General features: G+C 40.6%; 1 protein-coding gene across 1 annotated transcript in view; it reads right to left on the reverse strand.

The window, feature by feature from the left end:
- The window catches only part of ipo11 (importin 11), an 80,030-nt gene that overhangs the window by 18,340 nt on the left and 33,927 nt on the right, over window positions 1-27,763 (reverse strand). Inside the window, exons 16-27 of the mRNA XM_086111944.1 lie at window positions 24,345-24,471; window positions 19,695-19,728; window positions 19,126-19,166; window positions 18,929-19,045; window positions 16,877-16,990; window positions 14,858-14,973; window positions 13,851-13,927; window positions 4,134-4,213; window positions 3,693-3,773; window positions 2,720-2,815; window positions 1,512-1,625; window positions 911-1,032 (exon numbers count right to left, since the gene is read on the reverse strand). Coding sequence (XP_085968070.1) covers window positions 911-1,032; window positions 1,512-1,625; window positions 2,720-2,815; window positions 3,693-3,773; window positions 4,134-4,213; window positions 13,851-13,927; window positions 14,858-14,973; window positions 16,877-16,990; window positions 18,929-19,045; window positions 19,126-19,166; window positions 19,695-19,728; window positions 24,345-24,471 — 1,119 coding nt within the window. The remainder of the gene's footprint in view (window positions 1-910; window positions 1,033-1,511; window positions 1,626-2,719; window positions 2,816-3,692; window positions 3,774-4,133; window positions 4,214-13,850; window positions 13,928-14,857; window positions 14,974-16,876; window positions 16,991-18,928; window positions 19,046-19,125; window positions 19,167-19,694; window positions 19,729-24,344; window positions 24,472-27,763) is intronic.

A 27,763-nucleotide genomic window follows, 5' to 3' on the forward strand; every position in this document is an offset into this window, starting at 1 on the left:
TAAAGATCTCCTTTGTTTCCTGTTACCTTGGAGAACTACAAAAAATCATGCTGCAAATAAACTTCTTGTTGCTTCTAAATACATTTTGTCAGCAACACACTAATAATGCACTCCAAGAATGAATCTCAACCTTTTATTCAAACATTTAGTGCGCAAATACATTTTGGTGGCAACAAACGAATAATGCACTCCAAGCATGAATAGAAACCCGATGCTAGTATTAAGCTTGATGTGAAAAATTGCATCTGAATAGGCATGAAAAGGATACATAACGTAGCAAGAGCCGCATTGATACGTGAATGACTCAAAGGAGTTCTCCACAGTATCAATCTGGGACGGCTCCGATGCCAACCAGAAGAGCACCTCTCCAACAAATAATTGCAATTTTACATTTTCCTTTGCAGAAGGACGCAAACAGATGCCCACCGATGCCAAAGTCCAAGTCCTTGGAGCCTGAGCTACTGCAGAATATTTATTCCTTCTTAAAATTATTACTTTTTTTTTTTTTTTACATATTGCTTGATTGAAGAAAAAAAATGCACCAGAAGTCAAAAGCCTCAAGCCCCAGACAGAATTTAGCTCTTTCCCGACATACAGAGATGTTAGTCTCTGAAGCGACATAAAGTTTCAACATACATCATACTTGACATGAGTCACTATAAGCAATCATTTTGAAAGAGTGCGTAGCCCTCGTATAGGTGAGTGTTTCATTGAATAGCTGAGGACAAGTTTGATGGTTAAAAAAAATGTGAATAGGTGAAGAATAGCAAGCCGCGAATATGCGGCTCACCATATTCTGTACGTTCGCAGAAAATGTATTCCTACCCCCTCAGACCATGCTATGAGGCATCGAAATGTGACGGATGCAACTCTCCCAAATGTCTGTGATCTCGAATGACAGATGCCTTACCTGTTGTCAGACGGCAAGAGCGAAAGCAGGGCCAGAGAGGACAGCTTCTTCCTTTCAGGCTGCGTGATGTTGTCCATGCGGTCCACCCACATTTCAATCACACTGCCTAACAACTGGTCAATCTGGCGGAGCAAAGGGATGGGAAGCCGTGTGTTAAAAGAAAGGAGCGGAAATTAACCGTCTTTGAGGGCGCCTGAATTCATTTTGTTGTTTATGAGAATTGACCTTCCCTATTTTCCCTGCCTCATTTAGTAGCCAGTGTAGACGAGAGGCGCTTGGCACCGGAGAGTGACAGCTGAGGGATTTTTCAAACAGCCTATTCTTTCCTTTTATCCATTTAGATTAAGACCCAACTATAAACAGTAGGTGATTCATTTCCCTTTAGTTGGGGCAAAAACAATTTCAAAGTTTCAGAATAAAAGGGGCTGGGGCTTTGACTCTGTGCCTGCAAATGGAACCATTTGCAATTCCATGGCTCATCACTTTGAGCCCAGTTTCTAAACGATTCACTTTTCACAGGCACTTTTGAGGCGTTGTCCTTAACAGGCGCTGAAAGAGACTGCTGAGGAGACAGAAATGAAGGACAGGCACCGATTCTCACCTCCTGGCCACACTCGGAGGCCATCTGAGTGAGCAGCGATGAGAAGAAGCTGGAGTTCTGCAAAAGGATGCGGGCCATGATGCCCAAGTAGGTGGACATCATCACGGGGTATCGCTGTACAAAACAAAAGAGCTGAATCCATCTGAAGAAAAGGCGTGCGCACACTTTATAGACTGTAACTAATGGTTCATTCGGCACTGGGGGAAGTGCAGTCAGCCCACTGACACAGCAGCACTGTGGCCAGCTATATATAACATTTAACTGTGCTAAACAATCAACAAAGACGACGAGTATGTGACCAAGAATAAGATTATTCATTAGGATGTTCAATAACAGTGAGTTTAAAATCAGTAGATAAAACAGGCTGGATTACCACACGGGGTGTTGATTTACTCAAATGCGGACTAGGCGAGGAGACTACTTTGTGAAAGGCTTTATTTGTAACCACATGAATCGAATAATAAAGGGCAATTTACATCAAGCGAGTGCGGTGGTGAGAACAAAATAAAACAATCTATTCTGGAGAAACGCAGAGGAAAAAAAAATCCAAGTAAACTAGGTGGATGCACAAGACAAATCAGAGTTTACGTGAATTCAAACAAATTTATTTGACGTCTGTGTGTGAGAAATGTGCAAAAGTAAGATATATATATATATATATATATATATATACATATATGTGTGTATATATATATATATATATTATATATATATATATATATATATACTGTATATATACAGTATATATCAGGGATGGCAATCGCCAGTGAGGAAAAAAGTGGAAAGGGGCGTGGCCTGGACGGGGCGACCAATCACAACAAGTAAGACATCATACACGTCCAATCGCAGGGCTGTTTACAATCGTAAGATGGAAAGACTGATCGGGAGGAGCTCGTGAAAACTCGACGATAAGGTACCTGACCCCCCCTAAAATTTTTTCAACGGATTTAGACGATTCACAAAAATGATCAATTTAAGAAATAAAACGGCGGATTTCCGCGTATCCGCAGAAAATTGCCATCCCTGATATATATATATATATATATATATATATATATATATATATATATATTTTTTTTTTTTTTGCATGACTCCCTCGGTGACTAATTGTGGCACAGCATCTACTGAAGGGACAGCCACCATTTGAGTCAAATAGGTGTTTTACAACCATGTAGGTAGAGTAATTGCAGTCAAGCGGGACAACTCACCTCGCCGTTCACTAAACCTCTGAGGACAGCTGGCAGCAAGGGCTGGAACATATGGGTACCCAGGATGGGTCTAACCTTTAGAGCTAGTTCTACCACCTTGCGAAAACACAGAAATGCGGACGTTGAAGGACAACGCAGCAAGGAGAATCACAGGAAGCCTGTTATGTAAAGATATGTTAAATAAATAAATAACAGAGAGAGATCTGACGATGGCAAAGATCACAAGGTGCCGGGGGACATTGGGCGGGAAGCAAATGCCAGTCAGGAAAAAGCGTGAGGAAAATCCTCGACAGGAAAGGTGAGTCCTTCAAGTTTCAAGATATTTCAGTGAGGTCCATAAGAAAGCTGGAATTTAAAAAAAAAAAAAAAGAGGAACTGGCTACAGTTAATTGGAGAAGACTCCCACTTTATGTTTATTTATAGTGTAGTGTATTTGCAACAAATAAATCAATAAATAAAAAGATATACCCCTTACGAAACCTGACTCATGTTTAAGCAAAAGTCATTGCTCTGTTGAATTTCCGGACTTACTCCTTCTCCCTCATGAGCCTTCGCACAATTAAAAACCTCCACAGAGGAATCATCAATGGCAATTCTCTGCGTACTGTGCAATCAATTAGCTCAAGTGTGAATGACCAAAGGGAAAGGACAGATAAACACTGCGCCACTCAGCCTATGATATTATATGTTCATATGAACTTTTCAAAAAAACACGCAGACTGTCGCAAAGGGCACTCGTTTGTGTCATTGAGTGCCAACTGTGTGGGCTGACGTTTTCCTTGTGGCCAGAACAAAGGAGCTGCATGGACATTAAGTATGCTAACTGCATACAAGGACCACAATGCTGCAATGTTACTGAAGGATCAAATATGTATTTGACGGCTGCTGCACAGAAAAGAAAACAGGAGGTTTTGAATTTGTATGCAAGAACGCACCTTACGGCACTCCTAAAGTAAGACGAGACGACGCCTACCGTCAGAACTTGGACCTGTCCCTCATTCGTGATGTCTTTTAGCAGCTCACAGAAGGACTGACATAAGGATTCGGCATAGTTCTGCAATAATACAAAAGAATAATAATCGTAAGACTGAAATGGCAAACAACAAAAGTTAATTGACGACGACCGCTGCAAATACTGCACATTGTAGCTTTTCACAGCAGATAGCATGCCAATATGTCCCAGTGAATGGTAACAGGAGTTCAGAACATTTTGAGAAAGTCTCCTATCCCATAAAAATATTTCATCGTCAGAATCCAACAATAAGGAACACAACAATCCCCCACGTATTTGTGGGTCACGACTGAAAAATCATCTATTACGCAAATTGCGGGGGATTACCGTCATACATTCACAAAGTCGTTCAACATCAAATTATGCTTCTGAACCCCCAAATGAGTGTTGTGTATAGCTCACCTGGAGGAACTCCGTTGGAGACAAGTACAGGTAGGCCTTGATAATTTGGAAGCACGTAGGCAGGTTCTCTGAGCTCAACTCTGCACAAAAACAAACAAACAAAAACAAGTTACTGCACCACTTATAAGGCTTTGATTGACAAAAGGCAGGGAAAAGGGCAAGGGCATTTGTGAGTAAATGAGGCAGCACACAAGAGCGTTTCATGTGTCAGGGAAAGCACGGCGCATGGACCTAAATCACACTCTGTGTTCGTCTTCGGAGGTTCCACTGTATCATCAAGCAGGAACATTTGCTCAGTATTTGGGGGTGTAATGAAAGCTCATTTAGACAATGCCCATGGTATAAAAAGAGAAGAAGATAAACTCGAAAATCAGATGGATGAGCTTTTCTAATTAGCCCTTTCAGGATATGCAGGATGTGAGCAATTGAACAACACAGCTTCGGGGCTTACATGGCTCCAAAGGGACGACTCATCTGCCAGCGTTAATGCAAAACATTAACAACGACTTGATTTTAATTACCAAGCACCTCTGACAACTTTATTTGGCAAGCGTAACTTGTTTCATACTTGAACTCCAGTGTTTGCCTGACCTTCGCTGAAGTTTGTTGACATTCAAGCCCAGTGTTTGGGCAAATATCATCTCCATCTTTGATATCTGTTCGTTTCATTTGTCCGGAAGAAAAAGGCTTCATGCACACAAAGAAACACATCTAATCTCAACGTCACCCATCCCGCCTCCGTAGCGCGTGCGCGCATTGTGGTTGCGAATGAGCTGAAGGTTATCCCAGCTGACTTTAGGCGAGAGGGGGCGGTGCACCATCGACCGGTCACCAGCCAATCACAGGGCACAATCCATTCATCTGGTTCAGTGTTTTCGGTTCCTTGTTTCAATTTTTTTTTTTTTTGCGTTTTGATTTTGGTTCAATCTGTGCTCCATGTGCAGTGCATGAGGAAGTGCTGATTTCTCTGAGTACTATTGTTCGAACGTGTGTTGATCGATGCTTTTGGCACTTCTGTTTATATCACCCTAGTGTAAGAAAATGAGGAAAGTGTACAGGAGACCAAAAATGTTTAACTTTTACTATTTACTGTCATGTCCATCCGTCTCTTCTTTCTTTTGTTATATTTAACAATTAAACATCTTATTTTCCTGATCGTGACAGAGACTTGTCAGTGACAACTATATGCATGATAAACTTTTTATTGGGACCTATACAGAAGTCTCAAGGTTCGAAATAAGAGCAAATAGGAAAAATAGGACGAAGTTAATGATAACTGTGAAAAAGTCAAATCAAGTGGTCAATATACAAATTAAACACCTTTTTAAACATGAATGTGCTTAGTAGGTCTCTGTGACTATGGCTGTTAAATGTCCTGTGTCGGGTATTCGATGGAGACAATGGACAGAATGCTAACCAACATGCTTTCTGACCCAGGCGATAGACGTGTGCAAGTCTGAGCTACAATTTGAGACCAGCTATTTTAAAATGGCACAGTGCACAGTGGATTTCACAGGGCCACAAGGCTCACTGTCAGTCACATCAGTCACAGCTGGCATGAGCAATCTGCTGTTGACCCATATCAGAAAAGATCCTGATCTGCTTCTTCCAGGCCAGCTGTGTGTGGGGTTTTTAATTAATTTATTAATTTATTTATTTTATGGGGCAAGACCGCAATGTGGCACATATGATTCACTAACGAATGCTCAAGAGAGCTCTAAATCAGAAATAATGCTGTAATTTCCTCTCCTTTGTCCTGGTCAGAATAACAAGGATGGATTATCTCGGAGAAGGATACCTTTCATTTTCAGAGTGCTATACGTGTGACTAACATCGGCGGAAGGAAACTGAGCTCTGATTGCTCCACTGTCTGGAGACGCATGTGTGCGATTTTGGTTTGGTCCAGCCAAATTTACAAGTGGAGAAGGGGCAGAATCTAAATCAACAAGGTGCTTTTATGACTCCAACATGCCAGAGCCAATTTTCTCCCCAGGCAGCTCTAGACATAAAGCAGTCCGAAAGTGTGCTAATCTGCAATTCAAAGAGAAATTGATGGGGGGATAATTCTGTTGCCTTGATTATGAACTGAGCCACTCACTCAGCAGCACACAATGCATTAAGCATTGGCAACAAGAAGATGGCCTGGAGAGTGGAGACTTTCAGCAAGACCAACAGTCTACTCTTGGCTTGAATAAGCAAGCAATCATTCCCTTTATCCCCATTCACGTTAAAAAATACATTTAAAAAAAGGATTAGAATGGACATTTATGTTTTTCACAAGACAGCAACGATATGACAGTTTCCCTCAAAAAATATTTCATGTCAAATATCGGGATACGTATCACCTTGAAAGGGCAAGTATCGGGATACACGTTTCACGATATGCATTGTATCGTGACCCCTGTATCCTAATACTACACTAACGTTTGCACTGGCACGATCAACTTTTTCAATTGGGACTGATGGTCAGGACTTGTTTAAACTCACCGATTGGCCCCCAAAATCCAGACACAAAACACGAGAATTCAAGGAATAGAAATTTATCAAATCGGACGGACAAAATAGTACCTTGCAAGGAACGGTAGCTTGAGCCAGAGACCTCAGCCAAAAAGCAACTCTATTTCCACCAAACCTGCTTAGCTTGAAAATAAGCTGACAGAGTAGACGACTCTTGCGTGTAGAATAATAATAGCTTAATATGAAGGAAGTGCACATCTGCAGGAAATAGAACACTTCAGAGGATCTGAAGGGACTCGGTAAGAGCCCGTTGCCTCGAGCTGATCAGACATAATAAACAGCATCTAATAAGTTTTGTTTTTGGGGCTTAGGTTGAATCGCTATGATAAACAGCATCTCATGTTTTCTTGAGTCTTTAGCCAGCCACAGTGAGGCAACAAAGATAATATATGCTGCCGTCTGAGCAGGTACACAGTGTATTCTTGAGGCTTTTTAGTCAGCATATGCCACCACATGAATATTCACCTCAACAAAACACATTTAGCAGTAATGGATTACAGAACACAAACAGAGAGCATCCATTTCAAATAGACGCCAAAAAACACATGCGGAAATGAGAGCCAACTTTGAAAAGGAATTCTTCATTCATAGAGGTACTGAACAAGAGTGGAACTGACGCCTCACAACAACAACAACAAATGCCTGACCACGAGAGGCCATTCGTTTTGATCAGGAACAAGGCAAAGGTGGGGGGGAACAAAACGCAGAGTAAATGAATGCCCTTGTACAGGTAAAGTACAGTATGTGGTCACCATCCAATGAAACTCATCTATCTCCATTTTGCACATTATCCTGCAGGTCTTCTTAAACGTTTGCAAGCTCATCAACTAACAAAATAAAAACAAAAGTTCTGCCAAGTTCATAAAATACCTCGTTCGACTTAGAAAATGTCCTTCAAATCCAACTTCTTTACCCCACAACTCCCCCAGTCACTTTCCATTAAAGACGACTGAAGACTCCCAAGACACTTACTTTTTTCTTAAAAAAAACAAGTACGGACAACCTTGGCTAATGAACAAAATGTTCTAAGTAAAAGGGTACATTTCTGGTAAAACGCTTCGGACTGATGTGTGCAGGTCAGTGCGGGTGACTAAATTCATCATTAATTTATTTTATGCCTCCTTTTAGAAGACGTGAGTTTTGCGGAGATGTTTTTACCTCTACAAGAGGAGAGGAACATCAACCTCTCTCACTACGTTTTCTCACCTCTCTCCCTCTCTCTCTCTCATGAGCAGAGGTGTCACCAGTTATGTCTCCACAAGCCTTGAACGACACCCACACCGGTGGAAACATTTATGGGTGAGCTAATAAGCAGCACCTCAGGAAGCGGAAAGAGGGACGATTGTGTCTAGACGGCAGGCAAAATGACTAATATGACAAAAAGGGTTCATTTGGAGAGGAGGCTGCCCTTCAGATGAAGAACCCATTGAGTAAGGCTTCTTGGACCGTAAGTGGTGCGATACCAAGAAGAAAAGTATACGTCAGCGAAATGCTGCATAACACACAGGGGCTTCAGCACCCACACGTAATTGATTTTTCTCAAGATAAATACGGCAGTGATGCTGAACGTTTTCCATCACCGTGCATCATACTACATTATTTGATCTATTAATTCACCTCGGCTATATCACTAATAGCCATAGGTTACCAACAACTCCAGATCACCATCTTTCTTCATATAATGGCCCAGCATATATTGTACAAACAGAGTATAATGATAATAGAAAAAAATAAATGTGGGTTGCATTTGCTAAAAATGCAAAAAAATATAAAATGTCATACTGGCTACACCCGTAGGTGGTTAGCTCCCCATATAATAAAAATGTATGCACACAAAACTGTGGAGCAGCTACAAAGTCTAGTGGAATGCTATGGGCCAAGAAAAGCATTGCTTTAACACTGCGACGGGGACCCTTTTACAACATCATTATGGCAGATTGAGATACTTTTTACATGCCTCAGTGGATGCTGGTGTTTTAGTTAGCAACCAATTTAAAGGGAGTGTTAAAAATTGTGTCTATAACACAAGTAATTAGTCCTCACCTGTTCTTCCCCCTAGAGGTAAAAAATGGAGGGCACCATTAAAGGAAATTTGGTATAGAAAGCTGAAACCTTGTCACAACTTGGTTTAGGAATCTATTTGCATGCTAATCGAAAGACGGCTCTGACCTGCATTATTCAGGGGTATTTCATAAATGTGCCATTCGAAAAGACAAATTAATCAAAGACCCATACAAATGTCAATTACATTTACAGGGCTGATAAATTATTACAGAAAAAGTAAATTCATTAAATAAACATTTGTCATACTGAAGTAGCAGCGCACACATTTAATGTGCATATTGTACAAATCATAGTCCCCCCCCCAAAAAATCCATCTTTTATCTTTTTATCTCCATATTTTTAAAAGCGATTGTCATAATTCAGGTTACTGTTGAGCCAAGTCTATCCCAGATGAATTTGATGCGAGAGGCGGGAACACCCTGAGCTGATATTTGTCTGTCCTTTATTACCATGACAACTACTAAGCTATCTCCCAACTCGTGCGTGAGGGCCTGAAGAATTGCCAATTCAAGCAGACATTCACATAAATATGTGGAAATAATGAATTCTTATCTCGGGTTCAAGTAGCGTCGTACATTTCAGAGTACTGGAGATTTTTATCATCGGCAACTTGCTTGTACAAATGAAACCGGGGAAACCCGAGTGCCCATGAATGAACAGAAACAGCTTGACAAAATAGCACACTGTCTGAGTATTGCAAACAAATTTGCTTTCATTTCCCTGCAGCCGTTCCAAAACTTCACATTGACGCAAATATATAATTGAGGTAGTTGCCTTGTTTCTGCAAATGTAGTTTTGTTTTGTTTTCCCACAAGTTATGCTACATATTAAAAATGTTTAAGTTTGAAGGAAAATAATGCGTGCAGACACTATGCAGGTTTCAAAGTCTTATTCAAGCACTATTAAGGGCATATACGATAAATTTTGCTTCCAAGCACCTTACAACTGCACTATGTTTCAAACTGATATAAAATTATGGTCCCAGCAATAATTACATTTTGCTGTCACAAATGGTCAATAAACTAGTTTTTGCTGCGGCATAAGTTTATATGGTCATCCAACACAAGAAGTCAGGCTCAAGTAATAATTTTGGTTTGGAGAGAAAATCGAACATTGTTTCAAAATGCAAAGGGCAAATAAACCTGACTTGCAAACTTAATAGACAACAAAAGCAATTACAATTCAAAGATTTTAACAATGTGGTCCAGTTGCCTTGTTAAGTATTGCAATTTACAAATCTGGGAAAGTACCAGCAGCCCTTTACAAAGTGGGCCATTTCTGTCAGAATTCACTACTTTTATTTGTTTTCAAGCAGTGAATTTGTGTACTCATCAGACACAAATATAGCAGCATTAAATAAAACTGCTGTTAGATCAATGAACACTTGAGCTGTCAGTGCAGTGTCAACAACAACAAAAAAAACGCCACTCTTAATGTGTCTTCTTGTTGGTGTTCCACACGCGGCTGAAACGTGCCCTGCTTGGGGTGTGGGGGGGGGCAGTATTACACAGAGAAAAGTGCTCGTTAAGCAAGGCCAAGGCAAGGCTCTTGACATTCTAATTAGGGAATTTGTTGCTCCAGTTTAGCTGTGATGGAGCGGGGCTCTTTTATCAGGCAGACCAGGCCACATACCTGGCAAGCTGCGACACCAATCCCAGCCAGACGCTTTTCTATGGCCCACATTTCTGCACTGCTCTCCATGGGCAAAAATAAATGAACCGCCGGATGCTGCGATAAAAAGGAGCCAAATGTGCTAACTGACTATTTTGCAAAAAAAATAAATAAATAAAAAATTGAAGGGCTAAGTTAACTTCCTGCATGTTCTTTAGACTTATGGGGAAATGCAAGCTTGGAAACGTTTCCCCAAAATAATGCCCTTCATATTTTCCTGTCTACTGCATTAAAGTGAGAATATTTTTTTTTAAATGTGGTCTAATTTGTCCTACCTGCTGCCATCATTCCGAGCTATTATCTTTCATTAGCGCAACTGGAGATTTGCCCTTGCAATCACATTCAAGGCAATTACTGAGCTTTAAATGTGCTACTGTGACTTCCTCAAAAAAAATGCAAGAAGGGGAGAAGTCTTAGGGGTAAATCAGGTGACAGAAGTTCCGCAACACTTTTTATGTTGAAACTGTGTGACCTGCCTGCAGAATATTATTAAAATAATCTACGGCCTCAAATTGTGCCGCTAATTGTATTTTAATTATGATCTAAAAATCGCAACAATAGCATCCCAGCGAGAAAGGTGAGAACGAGGAGGGTTGCCATGGTGATGCCATGCACACAAGGGTGCACATGCAGCCTCACCGTGTCGTCGAGGACAACCAGCTGCCTCGGTTTCCTTGGCCGGATTTACTTTTGGTTAGCAATTAAAGTTAAAAAGAAGGAACTGGAGAGCTCTTGAAACAAACACTCCATGAGGAAGAAAGTCAAGCAAGCAATGTAGCAGAATGTTGCAGAATGCAAGAATGGCTTGTTGAGCTGCATATTCTTCCAGTAAATGTCTCATGCACGTTAGTGAGAGACGTGGTCAGGGATGTATTGGGCCCCAAATTCAGAATGCGAAATTGCTGAAGCTAACCTGTAGTATTAAGATTTATTGTATGCATATTTGTTGAATTGTAGGCTATCCTTATGTTTGGTTAAAAATGTGTGTTGGAAATTATTTAACAGGGAACTTTGATTAAAATTCGGAGGGGTTAGGTTGCAAGGGCAAAGGTCCATATCTCTTGTTTTCATTAGCGTAGCAAACACGTCAAACAAAATAAAAGTGTTGCATTTCGTCTCAGCATCGGCACTGACACATTCCTTTATGACTGAGACGTAGCTAAATGCTCATTTACAGTACGTTGCACTAAAATCCACGCTATCATGAGGAACATTCATTTGATCTTCAGGCGTGTAGCTCTGCTGCTCTGAGTTCTGTTTGGTTATAATAAATTCACCACCTCGCAACATGGGACACAAAAGGTCTGGAAGAACAGAAAAGTACTACATTCATTTTTAAAAACTCTCTTTTCTGGGCCATGCCATCTCGTCTTGTCAATACTTTTGCCTCTTACATGGAGTTGGCCGGCATCTCCTCGGTGAATCCCATAAGAGAATATGGAGTAGGACAACAGCCGGCGCTAAAATGAAGTTAACTGAAAGATAAGACTGAATGGGACGGGAAATTGAAACGTTTCCTTCCATTGATTAATATGGGCAATGCGAAGTTACACGCCAACAAAACGGACAAACTAACAAACAGCTGTGAGAGCTGTGATTGCGAAATTACAATTTCAGCATCCCAGCGTTCTCACACGGATCAACAAAAGGGATAAAAACTGGACCTTCTGCACAGTAATTTTGCGGGGACACACGGCTCTTCTTTTCTCCCTCCACTGAGCAATCTAACCCCAAAAACATACACTTGGAGATCACCAACAGGTTAGTAGCGGAACAGCATGGACATCGGACATGCAGCAGAATGGTTTCAATATCACCAACAGATTTTATGTTTTAAAAGAAAAATATTTTTCTTTGAAACTAAATATTTTCCAATTTTTTTTTTTAGTCTAACACCTGAATTTCCCCTCTGGGGATGAATATAAGATATCTTACCTTATCCACAGTATCTTAATTAATTGGTTCTACACACTGAGTATTCTCTACTTGTCATTTGTCAAACATCAAAGCCAGCATTCGTAAACTCATCCCACGATAATAATAGTTGACAAAATCAGGTTTCCATGATGCTCCCTCGATCTTGATTAAGGAGAGCATGGCCAGAACAGCGTAACAGGAAATCAATGTCATATTGTGGTATTATAAAAGAAAGAAAAAGAAAGTAAAGGAAAGAAACTGTCACGTTTCAAGTTTTGGTGATGATGATGAAGTCCTCCGAAGGTCATACAGAAAGTCGTTTGTCTTTTTTTTTTCCCCTTTTCAGGTCCACAAATGCTTGAATTGCTTTTAGAATGGCAAAAGAAGTTGGATCTTAATCCTCTCGCCACATATGGCCCGCAAGCCAAAAGTTTCCCCCTGCAAGATGAAGATCTATGCCTGGTCCCGTTCTCTTAAATCTCTTTGATTCCAATCCATGCTTGGAATGATCCAATGCTAAAGTAAGCCAATAAGTCTAAACCAGCGTTCATATTAGTCCGTCTCATTCGGTGGGCAGCGGAGGCACCAAATCAATACGGTTCCTCAACACACATATCTTAAAAAGTCTCAGGAAAAAAAAGCAGCATCCGGGGTGCTCAATCACACAGTTCTTTTCTGTCTAACACCAGTTACTGGCCTGCCGACAGAGCTCGGCAGAGCCATCGGCGAGATCATTACAGGCTGCTTAAGTGTGATGTCATAACAGCCGGGCTCATCACACAGGGCCGTACCAATTTTCTGTCCTCGTTCTGTAAATATCAATCTGATTCCTCACAACAGGATCGTACAACGTCAAGAATGTGACTGCCCGGCTGCTTTTCATGCTTACAAATCTTGTTATTTGTACGGGAGCTTTCAGCCATCTGCGTCTTCAGTGTTACATTCGAAGTATGTTTACTCCAAAATGCAACGACTTTATATTTCTTGATGATTTCGGCAATGTGAGCTTTGCGTCACAACCAACAAGTTTTATGCACACAAGATGTTGAGTTTCTTTCCGGTTACACGCTCATTGATCAGAAATAGATATGGGTAAAAATTTGCAGTGTCGGCAGTCTTAGGCGTGTTAAGTTTTCGACTTTTCAATTGAAGGCCATTTGGATGCAATTCAGGCTTGCGACAACATGCAAGAGCATGCTGTGCCTGCATGTGCACACCTGTTATCGTTGATTATTACACTAAACTATAAAACAAAGTAAAAAACAAAACCCCAAGTTATTTTTGTAAATTGGAGCTGTTCACGCTGTACATTTTGCCAGCATCTGTCGGTGTCTCGCATATTTGACCTCGACGTGCCGATGCCATACCCAGCTCATGGCGTGCTGACGGAAACATCTGTCATCCCGTTAGAATGCTTGCATATGCATGAAGCCTTTTTAGTATGCAACACATGTATGAATGCTGGAATGAAGTACGCCGTGATGTTGTTTGACAGGGTGAGGAATAATCCAAACTAAAAGAGCAGAAACAAATCTCAAGAGGACTCACCCAGTAGAGCTGACGTGTTCTGGAAAATTCGGAGCAGCTCGGGGGTGATGGCAGGACTGTTCTCCAAAGTCACATACCTGCATGAAGAGAGGGCCGAGGGAGAAGAGAAGCCTTTTGTTAAAAGTCTCACAACCTTTGAAACTGGAGAAAAAAAATGGAACAGTTTATCTTCAACACCATTGTCAAACACATGTGGCTTTTTCTCTATATGTATGAGAATTCCGAAAGATTTAATCTTCTACATAACAAATAACTGATATCAATCAAGAGAGCAAGTTGACACAAGATAAAACCCGAATGGGATGACAACCTAACTGTAAACAAAGCAAATGGATATTTTAAGTGGCACTGTTTATCGGAGAAGATAAAAGAACAGGACGGAAGCCGAGTCTTTTTTTTTTTTTTGCCCCAAGCCCTTACATCACGCTAATCCTGCAGTGCTCAGCGGCAACACAGACAAAGAGATTAAGGACAAGAGTTAAAAAGACAAGAGATGACAGAAGGGCAACAAAAAAATGGTCACACCTGCAAAAAAAACCAAAAAAAAAATCCCCGCCACTCAGCCAACCATTTCGCAGGTGCAACAAAAGGTGATATGAGAGTGTTCTTTCAAATGTCAACAAAACATTCAGTGAGAAGAGAGACCATGCACTACGCTATGTAGCCACAGAGCCGTCCATGCCTGAGTGCATGGAAATACATCTTTATTTATAGAAGCAGAATTAAAACATAATGACATGGGGCAACCCATTTACCAGTGCCTGTCATATTGTAAGCGATAGCATTTGGCCTCTATACATTTATAAAACCCAATTCCATTCAAGTTGGGACACTGCGTAAAACATGAATAAACGCAGAATATAACGATTTGCAAATCCACTCCTACCTAGATTCAATACACTACAAAGACGGGATAGTTAATGTTCAATCTGATGAACGCTACTGTTTTTTTGCAGCATACAGAATATACTGTGGTGGTCCACAAAAAACATCGGTAGGCATCGTACCAAAGCTCCAATCCATCCTCCAGCAAATACACATGAGGTGGCTGGGAGACATCTGTGCTTAGTTGGATGACAGGAAGAAGGAAGGGGTACAGGTTCTTGCACTTTGCACCGAGGCCCTGCCAAAAAAAAAAAAAGAAAAAAAACGGGAGATCAATGTAAGAAGAGGAGTTTAAAAACTGTACTTTCAGTTTAATGGATGTCCTTTGCAGATTGTCTAAGAATGAAGTGGAACAAAAGTTGGGTAAAGTTCAGTACAATAAAGCACAGACTCATTTATACCGAATGCAAAACACATTGTGTCACGGGATTCAGTTCTGCATCTTGGACCAAAATATTCCTTTGTTCGATTATTAAGAACATAACTGTCTTGGGAGATGTAAGATGCATTCAGGAGGGATACATATATATGCGCATAGCTTGTACTAAATAACACAGTATCTTGGAGATTCAATCGACTTATCTTGAACAAACTACATGCGCCAAGACAGAATGATTGCTTTTGAAAGCAATGTGCATTTTATAGCCTCCAATTTAAAAGCACTTGAAGTCGATTTACTTCAATTGGTTAGCGAAAAGTGGGTGTAAATTAAAGCTGAAGTTCAGTGGCTATTTCACTGGTTATATAGATTGAATGAGGGGGCACCAGTATTGAGGGAACAATGGAATTTTCCTTTATGAGGGACACACTGAAACAATATTGAAAACTAACCAATCATTCATTTGATCAAGCGTTATTGAAAGAAGCTGCATTCAATGCTTAAAAAGGTGAATTCCTTCCATCATTTCAATCATTTTCTAAAGCCATAACGTTCATTACAGTCAGGGATGTTGGAGTGTTCAGATATTTATTGAATGCCGGAGTCTCTGATAGGGTAGTGGTACACACAGCGGACTTGTGTGCGGGCAGCGTAGGATCGGTTCCCACTCAGTGACGGTGTGAATGTGGATGTGAATGGTCGGTTGACTCTATATGTGCCCTGCGACTGACTGGCGACTAGTTCAGGGTGTTATATGCTTTACACCCGAAGTGAGCTGGCATCAGCTCCAGCAACTCCTCGTGGTGTTGAAAATGGATGGATATTGAATGCTGGCAAAACAGTACAAACAAACAACATTAGCGATGAACATACTCACGCAGGAGCTGCTCTTGGCCTAAGATCACAGCCAAAAACTTAAGAGGTAGACTCACCAACGTCACGGGCAAATTAACCGGGCACAAACTAGTCACTAAAATACATTCAATTTAAAAAATATATACATTTTAAGCATTTTGGGGGGGTTCAAACATTTTTCCAATGTGTTAAAAAAAATTAAAAGATTTAAATGTGTGGAAAGCATGAGTAGTGGGTAAAACTATGTTTATTATATATATATATATATATATTATATATATGTTTAATGGTTTCCATCCATTTTTGGGGGTGGGGGGGGGGGGGTAATTTTCTGACATTCCTGTAATGGCAGCCTGTCACTGAAAAGTGCTAAGTTGACTGCCACTCAGCCTGTGGCATTTGAAAAGCACTGACTTTACTCAGCACCATTTAAGATTTGACACTTGAACAGGAGTTTTAGGTTGATGATTAATGAGGATTTTTGGTCTCATTAACCCATGTGTAAGCAGGGCTTGTAAGAGTGTGTGTGGTCTGTGTAGAAGTTGGAAACCAAAATCTCTTTTCCATAAAAAGCTTACGAAAAATCTGTCTTGAAAATGACAAGAATACCTTTTTCTAGACAGTGACAAGACAATAATTGGGTGTAAACATGCCACTATCTTCGGTTCATGCCCCCTCTGTGACTGCTGCATGACACTGCGGGTAACAAATGAGATGGTGTTTTGCAGCACAGAACATTGTCAAGCTGACTGGTGTTGTTTTGTTCATTAGGAGAGACTACTGCGTCGCTTGAGTTGTTTTGCAGGGACTTCAACAGAATGAAAATACTTCTGAGAACAAGCACTGCTAACATGAGAAAAATTTGCGGTACAGGCAAGGCAAATCCTTGCTTTGGAATGGGTCCTACCCGCACAAGGTGAATAAGAGTGGTGAGTATGGCGCATCGTAGCATGTTGTGGTCTTCGGATTGCTTCCATAGCAGAGGCAAGTACTGCACCAGACAACCTACATGTGGTCGGATCTAAAAAAGACAAAAACAAGTGTATTTCAAAATGAAAGCTAATTGTAGGACAGAACACAAACTTAAGATACCATTTGGATAGCAGCAATATCCAAATGTATTAAAAATTATCTCACTGCAGAATTATCGAGAGCATTATCGAAACTAAGTGATGCCATTTAAATCTCTTCATATCCTTCATAATTGACAATGGTGTTCATTCAATTAACAGCAGCTCGGACGAGGCGCGAAACGGTATACAGTACCAGTACAGTAAAACCTCTACAAACACCAGTAAAATATAATAATAATAATTTAAAAAAAACAACGAAAATAAAAAAAAACTATGAAGTCATGTGCTTCAACTAATTTAACTCCACAAGTGTCACCTTAAAAAGCTACTAGTGATATAAAATAAGAAAGGTGGCCTGGTACATTTTTTTCCCGAAGCAGATTGTAAATTAGCATGTATCTGAAATAAATAATTGTTAATCATGAGCATGAAGAAACCCCAGAGAAGGGCTTCCTGTTCCTTTGCTTTAAAAGCTGAGTAGCTTTACTTTCAGACGTTTAACTTTTATTTACACTTGTATGACTCATATGAAATGGTAATGATAATTTTGCCGCTATAGTTTAAAATTTGATGATGGCAGTTTGAGCCTGGAACAATTCACATAATTTCCCTTTTTTTCTTTTTTAATTAGAACAATTTGGAAATCAGCCAAACTCACAGAACGGATTGGGAAAAAAAAAGGTTTTATGCAGCTAGTCTAAAAGCAACATAAATCTCTAGGAGATGATGATGATGTCCTTGACTGTGTTAATATGCAGCATCCCATTTGTGGTTTATTGTAGTTCAAACAGCAGCTGCATTCCAAGTTGAAATGAAGTGTAAGATGCTCTCATAATGACAATGTAATATACATAATCAGCCCACTATGTCGTCCTCACTAGGCATCGCCGTTAATGTGATACGGTATGAACAAGCCAGAGGCTAATTGGAGAATTTACCCCCCTCCCCAAAAAAAAACATTGGGAGACCTAGTCGAGATTTAACTTCAAAACAATTGTTTTCTTCCTGGTGGCAACATGCACGAGATGCTCATGTACCCTGTGATGGTTTTGTGACCAGGTTGCATAACCCACACTGGGATCTTTTACTTGATTTTTCAACTTTGTAACGAGCTGGACTGGGAGAGAGAAACGGTAGGAGACACGGACGGAGCCAGAAATGAAGACATCGATCCTGCTGACAAACCCTTCATATGACAAACGTGAACACAAATAAACAAAAAAAAGTTGCCTTTTTTTTCTGTCAACATCTACACTCAGTGTGTATTTTTCTCAATCTCCCAACTGCCTTTGTGGGTCAAAATCCCTTTCTGGCGGGGTTAGAATGTTAATAAGATTCGCGCTGACTCTGGAGGTTTAGTCAGGGTCGGGGACTGGGGGAAGACTTAACCAGACTGACAGTTCACATGGATGAAAGCCATTTCTGTGACAGATTGAAGTCAAGGCATCGTTTAATGCAAGATGCTTAAAGTGGATCTGAAGGAGTCTGAGGAGGTCATTAAGAGGGTCAGCGTCTTTTTTCTTCCCTCCCCGAGAGTTGGCAGACATGTGGATGGGGGCAAGTTATTGAATGCAAACATATATCATTATTTTGGTATGGCCTTGAATTAAATCACTGTGGTGCAAGGGGGAACTGTGCCACAGGGTTAAGTGTGGAATGACATGGGCGTAAAGACTTGCTGTTAAAGTCATTTGTGTTACCACTGTCAGTATGACAAATCATTGAGATCCTTTGTGGGAAGACCCCCCTGGGTGATTACTTTGAGTGATGTTTCCACCAAGCAGCAGCAGCAGCAGACTGCACCGCTGGGTCTCGCTCAAAAACATTTTTTTGCTTGAAAAAAAAAAAAGGAAAAATTCTCGGCTTCTGAATCTGCCAAACCTCACCTGCGTGTCGACTCTTTCAATAACGCAGGAGATGACATGGAGCACCTGCATTTTGGTGTTACACTCTGTCACCTGCTGCAACAGCTGGAAGAGCAGACCAAATATGGACTCCAAGTACTGTGTGGAGTGGTAAAGAGTCACTGTGAAAATCTCAATTGAAACAACAAGCCTTGAGCAGAGGCGAAACAAGTACTCACAGGGAAGAACTGCTCTGTCTGGAAATCAAAGTCATCGACGGGTAGCGGTGAGTTAAGGGCGGAGAAAAACAGGCAACCAATAAATAAATAAATAATAACAAAATAACAGCAAGAAATACATGATTGTCGACAACCCCAGTGACGGGATATAAGCCTAATTATATTGGAAATACAATGTGCTGTCACCAACAGGTATTCGCGCTTTTATTTTTATTTTTTGGTGTGTGTGTGTGTGTAATCTCTTTCCTTAGGTTTTCACAGAAACACTTTTTTCCGGGCTCCTTCTGAAATGCCCCAACATGCCACTAGACATGAACCCTTAAAAGAGGATTTGTTTAATCACGCAATACATATTTTGGAAATGTTTTGTATTGGTGGGGTTTCAACTGAATTATTATCACATCTGGTAACTCTCCTGTGTATTTAGAGAGTTTCAAAGCACTCAGGCCTTTGGTGGAAGTACAACAGGGCTCCAAATATAGCTACTGGACAAAATTGCCATTTTAGACCACCTACCGGTACTTCAGACCACTACTTGGCCATCAATCGTCTAAGTTCTGAAAGGATATTGAGCTTCAGGGTTGTAGCCGTCTCAATCCGCACCTGTGGGGGGGAAAAAAACAAATCAAGTTTCCCTCTCATCAGTTCAGTCTGTCGATGGATTAAGAATTCTGCTAATAGTGTGGGTGTGATTATTGTATCTTAGGAAATTAAACCAAAAAGGAGAGCATGACTGGGCTGTGGATAAAGTCTCAAAAAAGTTTACTGTCGAAATAAGTGCAACATGAGGTCAGCTTTGGTAAGCTGCGACATACCCCGAGTCCCTGCAATGGCAAAACAACCTCAGCCTCCAAATGTTAACAGGCTCATAATGCACAAATGATGTGCTCACCAACTAAGGTGTAAAAATTGTGGAAAGTAGATGAGAACTTCTCATCACATTAATTGACTGGGCAACAAATGTCACAGAAATCCATTAGCTAAGTTGACAGGACTGGTGTGTGTGTGTGGGGGGGGGGGGGGGGAGTATACCTCTACCAAGGTCAAATTCAAGCACTTTTCAAGCACATTCAAAATCAACTTAAAGAGTTTTGAGAGTACGACAGTGTGAAAAACAGTCAAAGGGGTGCTGTTTATTTTTGATAGAGCAATGACTAATGATAGACAGTTAAAAAAAATGTCTGCAGGTTGGTAATATACTACTACAGCATAAACTACTCAGTTCCATAAGGTTTAATAACATACCAAGAAAGCAGTTTATATAAAGTTACAGTGCATTGTCGTGCTGTGCTGCGGATTAAAGTTTCCTTGCAATAAAGGAAGCTTTCTTGTAAGAAGGGGGGAAAAAAAAATACAAGATCCAAGTATTGTAAAAGCTATGTAAATATCTCTTGTTAGATATATCTTCGGTTTTTCCAAAGTCACGTCACCATCCATTTTCATATCCAAAGGGCGCAATCTTGCCGTGTCAGAGTGATGGCGGTGGTAATGATGCCCGCGGGAAGAGCTAGCAGATGGAAGACAGGAATTAAGGAAAGTAAACGAGTGAAGAAATTGGTGGGAGACTTAAAAAGTCCATTACAGTTAGTGCTTTGCAGCCCTTATCCTCAACCAGCGCGGATGCCTGGGCGAGAATATGAGTCAGCAATTTTTTCCCTTTTTTTTTTTTAAATGACAAAATGTTATCAATATCAATAAAGGGGCTTTACAAGGGTTGGTATGAGCTTTTAGGGAGAGTATATGACCACATCTTCCGCTGTGTAATACCCACTGTATTTTTTTTTTCAATTTAGATAACACACTGTGGAGACATGACATTGAAGAACAAGAAGCAGTCAGTAACAATAGTGTGTGGTTATTGGTCAATTTCTTAAAGAAAAAAAAAGTGTATAATAGCTTGTTTTCACCTGGACTGGGTAGAAGATAAGTAAATTACCCAAACAACTGCTAGAGCCACATCAATGTTCAATGTTACACATGCTGGTAGCAAACAAAATTAGACCGTTTGGACGCGCTCTATTCCCGCCCCCCTCTTAACACATTGCTGAAGTATCGGATTGGGATTTGGTATTGGAAGAAACTCAAAATCAAGTGTCTGAGAGTCTGATGTGAAAATATTTACAATAAACACAATATGTGATGGAACATGCCCAGAGATAGTGAGAGCTCACAGGACATTGCTGAAAATGTAGCAGTTTCCAGTGCTTCCACCAACACCTATTTACTTAGAGAAAGCATACCTGAGCATTCCTACCTCAAATCGTCACTCAAAACACACGGCAAAAAATAAATGAATGCAATAAAAAAAATTTGAATGAAGCCATGGCTCATAATCCAGGAAATTAAGATGGGGCAGTCCTTTGTCAAGGTATGCAGTGCCACTCTTACAATACAATTTTGGGGCAGAAAAATGTTCAAGATGTCTGTATAAAGCAGCCCAATAGGGTAAACAGGTAGCATGTGCTGTCAAGCATTGAGTTATTAAAAAAATAAAATAAAGATGTTCACACACACAAAAAAAGCATCCACTCAACAGCTTTTGCACATGCTATATAAAGTAGAAATAGCCATATTGGACCAACAATGACGGACAAATCAGGCCCGTCAGATGTTGTCAGCACTGGCTTTAATAATTCAAACACACTCCATTTCAATTAGTGTGCAAAGTGTGGAAGACAACTTGATGAAAGTTGGTCAAAAGAAAAACAATCTGGGTCACGAGAAAAACAATCTGTCTGAGCACCTAACTGAAAAATTGGTGCAACATTAATAATCACTCTTAAACTGTGTGACAGATAAATGCATTGCTTATAAAGTATAAATGAGGAGAAAATGAGTTTGGCAAAGCTCACTGAATCAGAAAGAAAACTTTCAACCTGGGGCGCAGTTGATTTACATTTAACATGTTTAGCATAAAACTGATTAAATTCCCATAAATACCTCCAGAGTGGGACAACTTCCATTGTGGTATCACAAATACACAGTTTGAAGGCAAACCAAATGAATTTGTTCAGAATGCAACACAAACACACGTGTATGCGATATTAGTACTTTAAGCTGGGGGACTGCGCAACATATTTGAAGTTAAACTTGTTCATTACATTTCCTTAATCAGGTTAGTAATCCACTTCAACTCGTGGTCCCTCAATTACAAATGACTGTTCACAACTGCAGTCCATTGCAGGTCCATAAAGAGAACATCCACATTGGAACATCTTCAAAGCCCTCACCTGTAGATGAGGCAAAGTAATTAACTTGTTCCTATATCGCCAGGGCTTTACGTTTTCAGCGCAAGTTTAGCGACAAATTCAAAGTAAATCAATGCCTCCCACTGGAAATGCAAATGCTTGGGGAGGGGGTGGGGGATCCTAAGATCCTCTTCAGCATTTGGATAAAGTGTATGCATAACCTGAACATAGAAGCGGCAGGAGAGAACATTGTCATTAGAGAAAAGAGCCGATGTTAGGTTGTCTTTCATGTACATTTCTTTAGCGATATTTTTTGTTAGCTGGTGCCCATTTGGGATCAATACTAGTAATGCATTGTGGTCTGGGAGGCTCTAATTCACACAGCCAATATTGAACTAGAGCTAAAAATGATTGGTGAGCTAGTAAATGAGCTAACAGCAGCTTTTGCTGCACATTTTCTTGAATAAAGTGCATTTTACTTCTATAATAAAAGCCATGTGAGGAGATACAAACATCTCGAGTTTGCAAACTGAGTACATTGGTACCTCTACTTATGAAATTTATTGGTTTTGGAAGAAATTTCTTAACTAGAACATTTTGTATGTAGAGACGTGTTTTCCATGTAAATGCCCTAATTTGTTCCAAGCCCCCTTCCCCAAATTCAGACATAAATGTTTCAGAAAACATAAAAAAATGCATCAAAATATGTAACAAATACATGTTACAAATTCGATTATTGCACAATAAATGAGAGTTGTGCACAATGTACAAAACAAAGAATAAAGAATAAAAATGATGGTCATTTAACGTTCACCTGCGTCCTCGTCTGGCTTTTTTGCCCTTTTTAGTCCATGTTCTCTCTCAGAAGTGTTTTTTGCCTGGCATTTTGTGAAGAAGTGATCCAAAGATGTTTAATTTTGTCGGCTTTTAGCAGTCCTTCGAAAATGTCCAAGGCAAACATCAACAGCATAGTCACCCATTTCCCGACTGGTGAACACTTTTTCTGGGTGATTCCCATTTACATAAAACTAACGCCTCATAGCCCCCGAGGGGCAAATGACGAGGACGCTGACACATGTCTATCTATCTGCACACATACGGTAGAGGTCCCTCTTAGCCAATGAGATGCCAGGATGATGCTCGGGAATAGCCAATGGCAGAGCAGCTCTAAGTGCGTTGCATTCAGAAAACTCGGAGCTGCGAGTAACAGGCCATACTGTATCTTAACCTTTTGTATATTGAAATTTCTTTCGTAACTAAAGGCAATATTTTCCTGTTGAAACGTTTCGTAACTTGGAAATTTCATATCAAGAGACATTTGTAAGTAAAAGTACCACTGTATTGCTGGGGGGAAAAAAGGGCAAACACAACTTCCTGTGCGGAAGCACAATCACAGACTATCGTAAGCATAAAGATATTTAATTAAACACCACAAAAAGTGCAGGCATTGCATGTGCAAGCCAGGAATAAGAATTGTATATTTTCTTCCCTCACATCACCATTAAAAAGGGCATTGGGGTTTGGGAGAGCTCCACTCTTATTTTCCCTTAATGCATAGACTCTTGAAACGCATGATCAAAATATTGACCACGAACAAACGCTTACATCATAACAGACTGTGAGAGTTCATTACAGAAAAGGCATCCATACGCAACACGCAGCTCACGATTGCACGGCGAGTGGTTCTCTCTTGACGCTTCATGCGGATGACTCAACCAGTGCACATCTTGTTTCATTTTACACTTTTGAGTAACATTGCGTTTGTGAACTATTGCGGCATATTGTGGTTGGCTTGTCTGGCTAAATGAATGGGAAATAAAAGAAATTTTGATTTTGTTGATATGCTGGCAGTTAAATACAATGAATGTCACTTCTACGGGTGTGTTGTACTTCTTCCTCGAGGGAAGAAATAAAACACTTTATCCAGCCAGCTTTCATTTCCTGCAAAGCCCTGAGGAACTAGCATAGCATATTGAAGAGAGGCGAGCCAATCGCTCGACGTAACCGTGGATTTTTTTGAAGCTGACTTACCACTAAGTCCGGATCCTGCATGAGACTAAGAATGACCTCGTAGAGTAAAGGGCGAAGGTCCGATTTGAATTCGACTGGGATCCACTGGCCTATTAGCCAGATGACTCGCCGTCGAATCAGCTTGTACCTGCAGAGAACAATGAGATTGCATTAAGGTACAGACATGGAACTTGGTTCAACTCGGTTGGGGGGGGAGAAATACTTTATATGGAGGCAAAAATAAATAATTGAGACATTGTGGTGACACGCACGCGCGTGCACCCTAGGGATGGGACTGTGTTCAGAATTGAGCAATCACATTCAAAACTCATGTCAAATGTGAGTCAACCCACATCTGCCACGCTTTCAAGTAATTCGGATTAACCCCAAATAAAGTTCAGATGTCCCAGTAGGCATTTCCCCGTGATTTCTTTTTTTTGGGGGGGGGGGGGGGGGCCTTCATAGCAGAAGAAAAAAAAATCAACCCCCAAAGCATGATGCTGTCACCACTATAGGTATGCTGTTTTTGCTTTCTTTTTGTTTGTTTGTTTTTCCCCCCAATGAGCAGTGTTGTGTTTATGCCATGCTACCTTAGGGAACTCTGGCCAAAAGGTTCAACCTTGTCTCCATATGACCATAAGACATTTTCCCCTAATGAGATTGGGAGATTTCAAGTGGTTTTGTGTTTTCTCTTTTTGTTTTTCAAAAATGTAGCTGGTCATGGATGTTTTTCCTGTAAGGCCAACCGACTCCTCAGAATCATGAAGAAGACAGGAGATTGTCACGTATTTCACAGCATGTGCATACCAGACATACTTTCAGCTCCTTCAATGTTGATTTCAGTCTCCTGGCTTCCCCCTTACCATTTTCATTCTCGCCTTTTCATTTGTAATTTTGGTGGGCCGTTCAGTTCTTGGTAATGGTTGTGCCATATTTTCTCCACTTGATGATTGTCACACTGTGTTCCATGGTATATTGTACTTGTTAATTCTCTTGTATCCTTCTCCTGACTGATACCTTTGAACAATGAGAGCTCTCTGATGCTGTGGAAGCTCTCTGTGGAAGATAGCATTTGTTGGAAGAAGTGACTTCAAAAAAGCAAACTAGGGCTGTTAGAATGTACACTCTATTCGCAATATGGCACACTATTTGGGGGTTATGCCATTTTGTAGGGGTGTTTAATGTCAAAAAAGAAAAACTGCAGCGAACAACAACGTGACTCTGGACTTGGGGACATGGTGGGAATTGGAGTCCAAGTGTAATGCCGAAAAGCTTTAAAAATTCTAGCAAATTTGGTGGATGTATTTATTTATTTATTTTACGTGATAGAGATGAGCACCGGTTATCACTTGGATGACTGAGCAGTGGTCTTGCATCTGTTCAACGATGTTGAATGCTCTGACTGAATTATTTTGTACTTTTTGTTCAAATTCTCATTTGCTTGAGAGCTGCAGCCGGTGTTGATCAACATTTGAGAAAAAAAAATTACTTAACACTGCTGTGTTGAGGGGGGGAGAATCAATCAATACATGTCAGTCTTTTGAAATTCGAAGCTAAACATGTTTTATTTATAGCTACTCGTGAGCATAAATGGAGTTGACTTATCGTCCCGCAAAGAAAAGATGGCATTGAAGCAGTGGATCAAGTGAATAGAACGGATGAGCATCTAATTAAGGTAGGTTTCGAGCCAAACTGAGTCTCGCAGTGCATTTTGATTCTCTACAAGCTACTATTTTAACCGAGGCATCTGGCCCATTTCCAACTTGACCAAGCAAGTACAGCGGTTGCCAGAGAAAAATGGCTTTGGCAATAGCCCCACAGCGCTCTGATTAATCAGGCTGCATACAACAGCTCCCCTTGAGCATGTTAAGACTCATGTGATATCACAGATGAGTAAAAGATGATTAGTTGTGGGGTATTCTTCAAGAAAATAAAAAAAATAAATAAAAATAAATAAATAAAAAGGACTTCCGTCACATCGTGTTGACAAAGATTTGTAAGTGGAAGCAGGCGAAAAGTCTAAGGGCTTGATGTATAGAACGATTCCAAATAGCGAGCGCTAAATTGTGTTTGAGCGCTTGTGGCGGGCATCGTGATGCGTGTGATCTACTGAAGATTTGTGAAAGGAAAAAAAACACGCAAACTACTGTGCGCGCAAACAGCTCCTTTTACATCTTTAAATAACACACCTGAATGACAGGTGTAAGCCTGGTGCAAAGCGGTACCAGCGTAGAAAACGAAAGACGACAGGGAGAACATTTTTCGCTCTGCGAAAGAGCAGACCTCGTATATCGCAAACTAAAAAGGTCAGGCCATCAAAGGCAAAGTAAAAATGCCACTCTTTCGCAACATTCTTCGTATGCCGTCGGAGTCTGACAATAGAGCAAACCACGTCTGCAGGACACAAAAGCTTTCTTGGCAATGCGGAATTCGTACCACAAAGGGTATTTAAGGCACAAATGATAGATGAGCAATACGGTCGCCATATTTTCATTCTGCGTGGGCAAGTTTACTTTCCTTTATGTAAGGTGTCCAACATGGTCAGTCATAACACTTCCAGCTCCTAAAATGGAATGGTAATTACACTTGATTGATCATGAAGGTGAGCTGACACTAAAACAAAACTCTGCCACTCATTCAATTTGCAAGCTCAAAGATAAACATGACAGGCCTCACTATTTGTGTGCGCCGAAACCAGTGAGCATGACGGTCCAATCAGGATTAATTGCCTTAACCTCTACACAAATATACCTCTGACAAGTTAACTTGCTTATAATAGATAACAGTCCGCAAATCCTGCCGGCCCTTGCTATAGTTCGGTTTCAGACGTCACAAGTGACGCGTGCGCCGACGTCATCTCATCACCTCATTGCAGGATGCCGGTGTGGCTCACACAGTTGTATATATATGTATTGATTCTGCGCAACAAGAAGGGCATTGCCATATCTTCTGATATGTCTCCGCTGCGGCTATTTTGCAGAGCCCCTCTGTGTTACAGAGGCATTACTCTTCAGCTTCTACTTTGACATGACAATCATTTCATTGCTGTTACAGCCACACAACTATCATCCAATCACTATTTGTTGTTGAAACCCTACCCTCACATAAGTTTTTTTTTTCCCCCTTCCAAAACACCAAAGTAGTTTTGAACAAGCTGTGTCACTGGTAGTAAAGACGGATTGTAGACCAAACCAAGGACATCGGGACATTGACCATCTTGTTAATGAAGAGGATCCAAATGTCATGCGGTCCACCTGGACTCTAATCAGTGTGTTTGGCCACATCCTGGCCACCAAATCTGGTCCAAGCAGACATCTGTTTGGGGCACCATGGCTCACAGGTTTCACAAGAGCTGCAGCAGATGGAGTTTTTCAGCTCCATCCTGAAGGTTTTGTGGCCAGGCATGGTTATAATGTGGTGTCAAACTTTTTTTTTTAAAC

Source organism: Hippocampus guttulatus, chromosome 5 (genome assembly GCF_054856545.1).
Source record: "Hippocampus guttulatus isolate MCC_2025c chromosome 5, RoL_Hgut_1.0, whole genome shotgun sequence".
NCBI lineage: Eukaryota > Metazoa > Chordata > Actinopteri > Syngnathiformes > Syngnathidae > Hippocampus > Hippocampus guttulatus.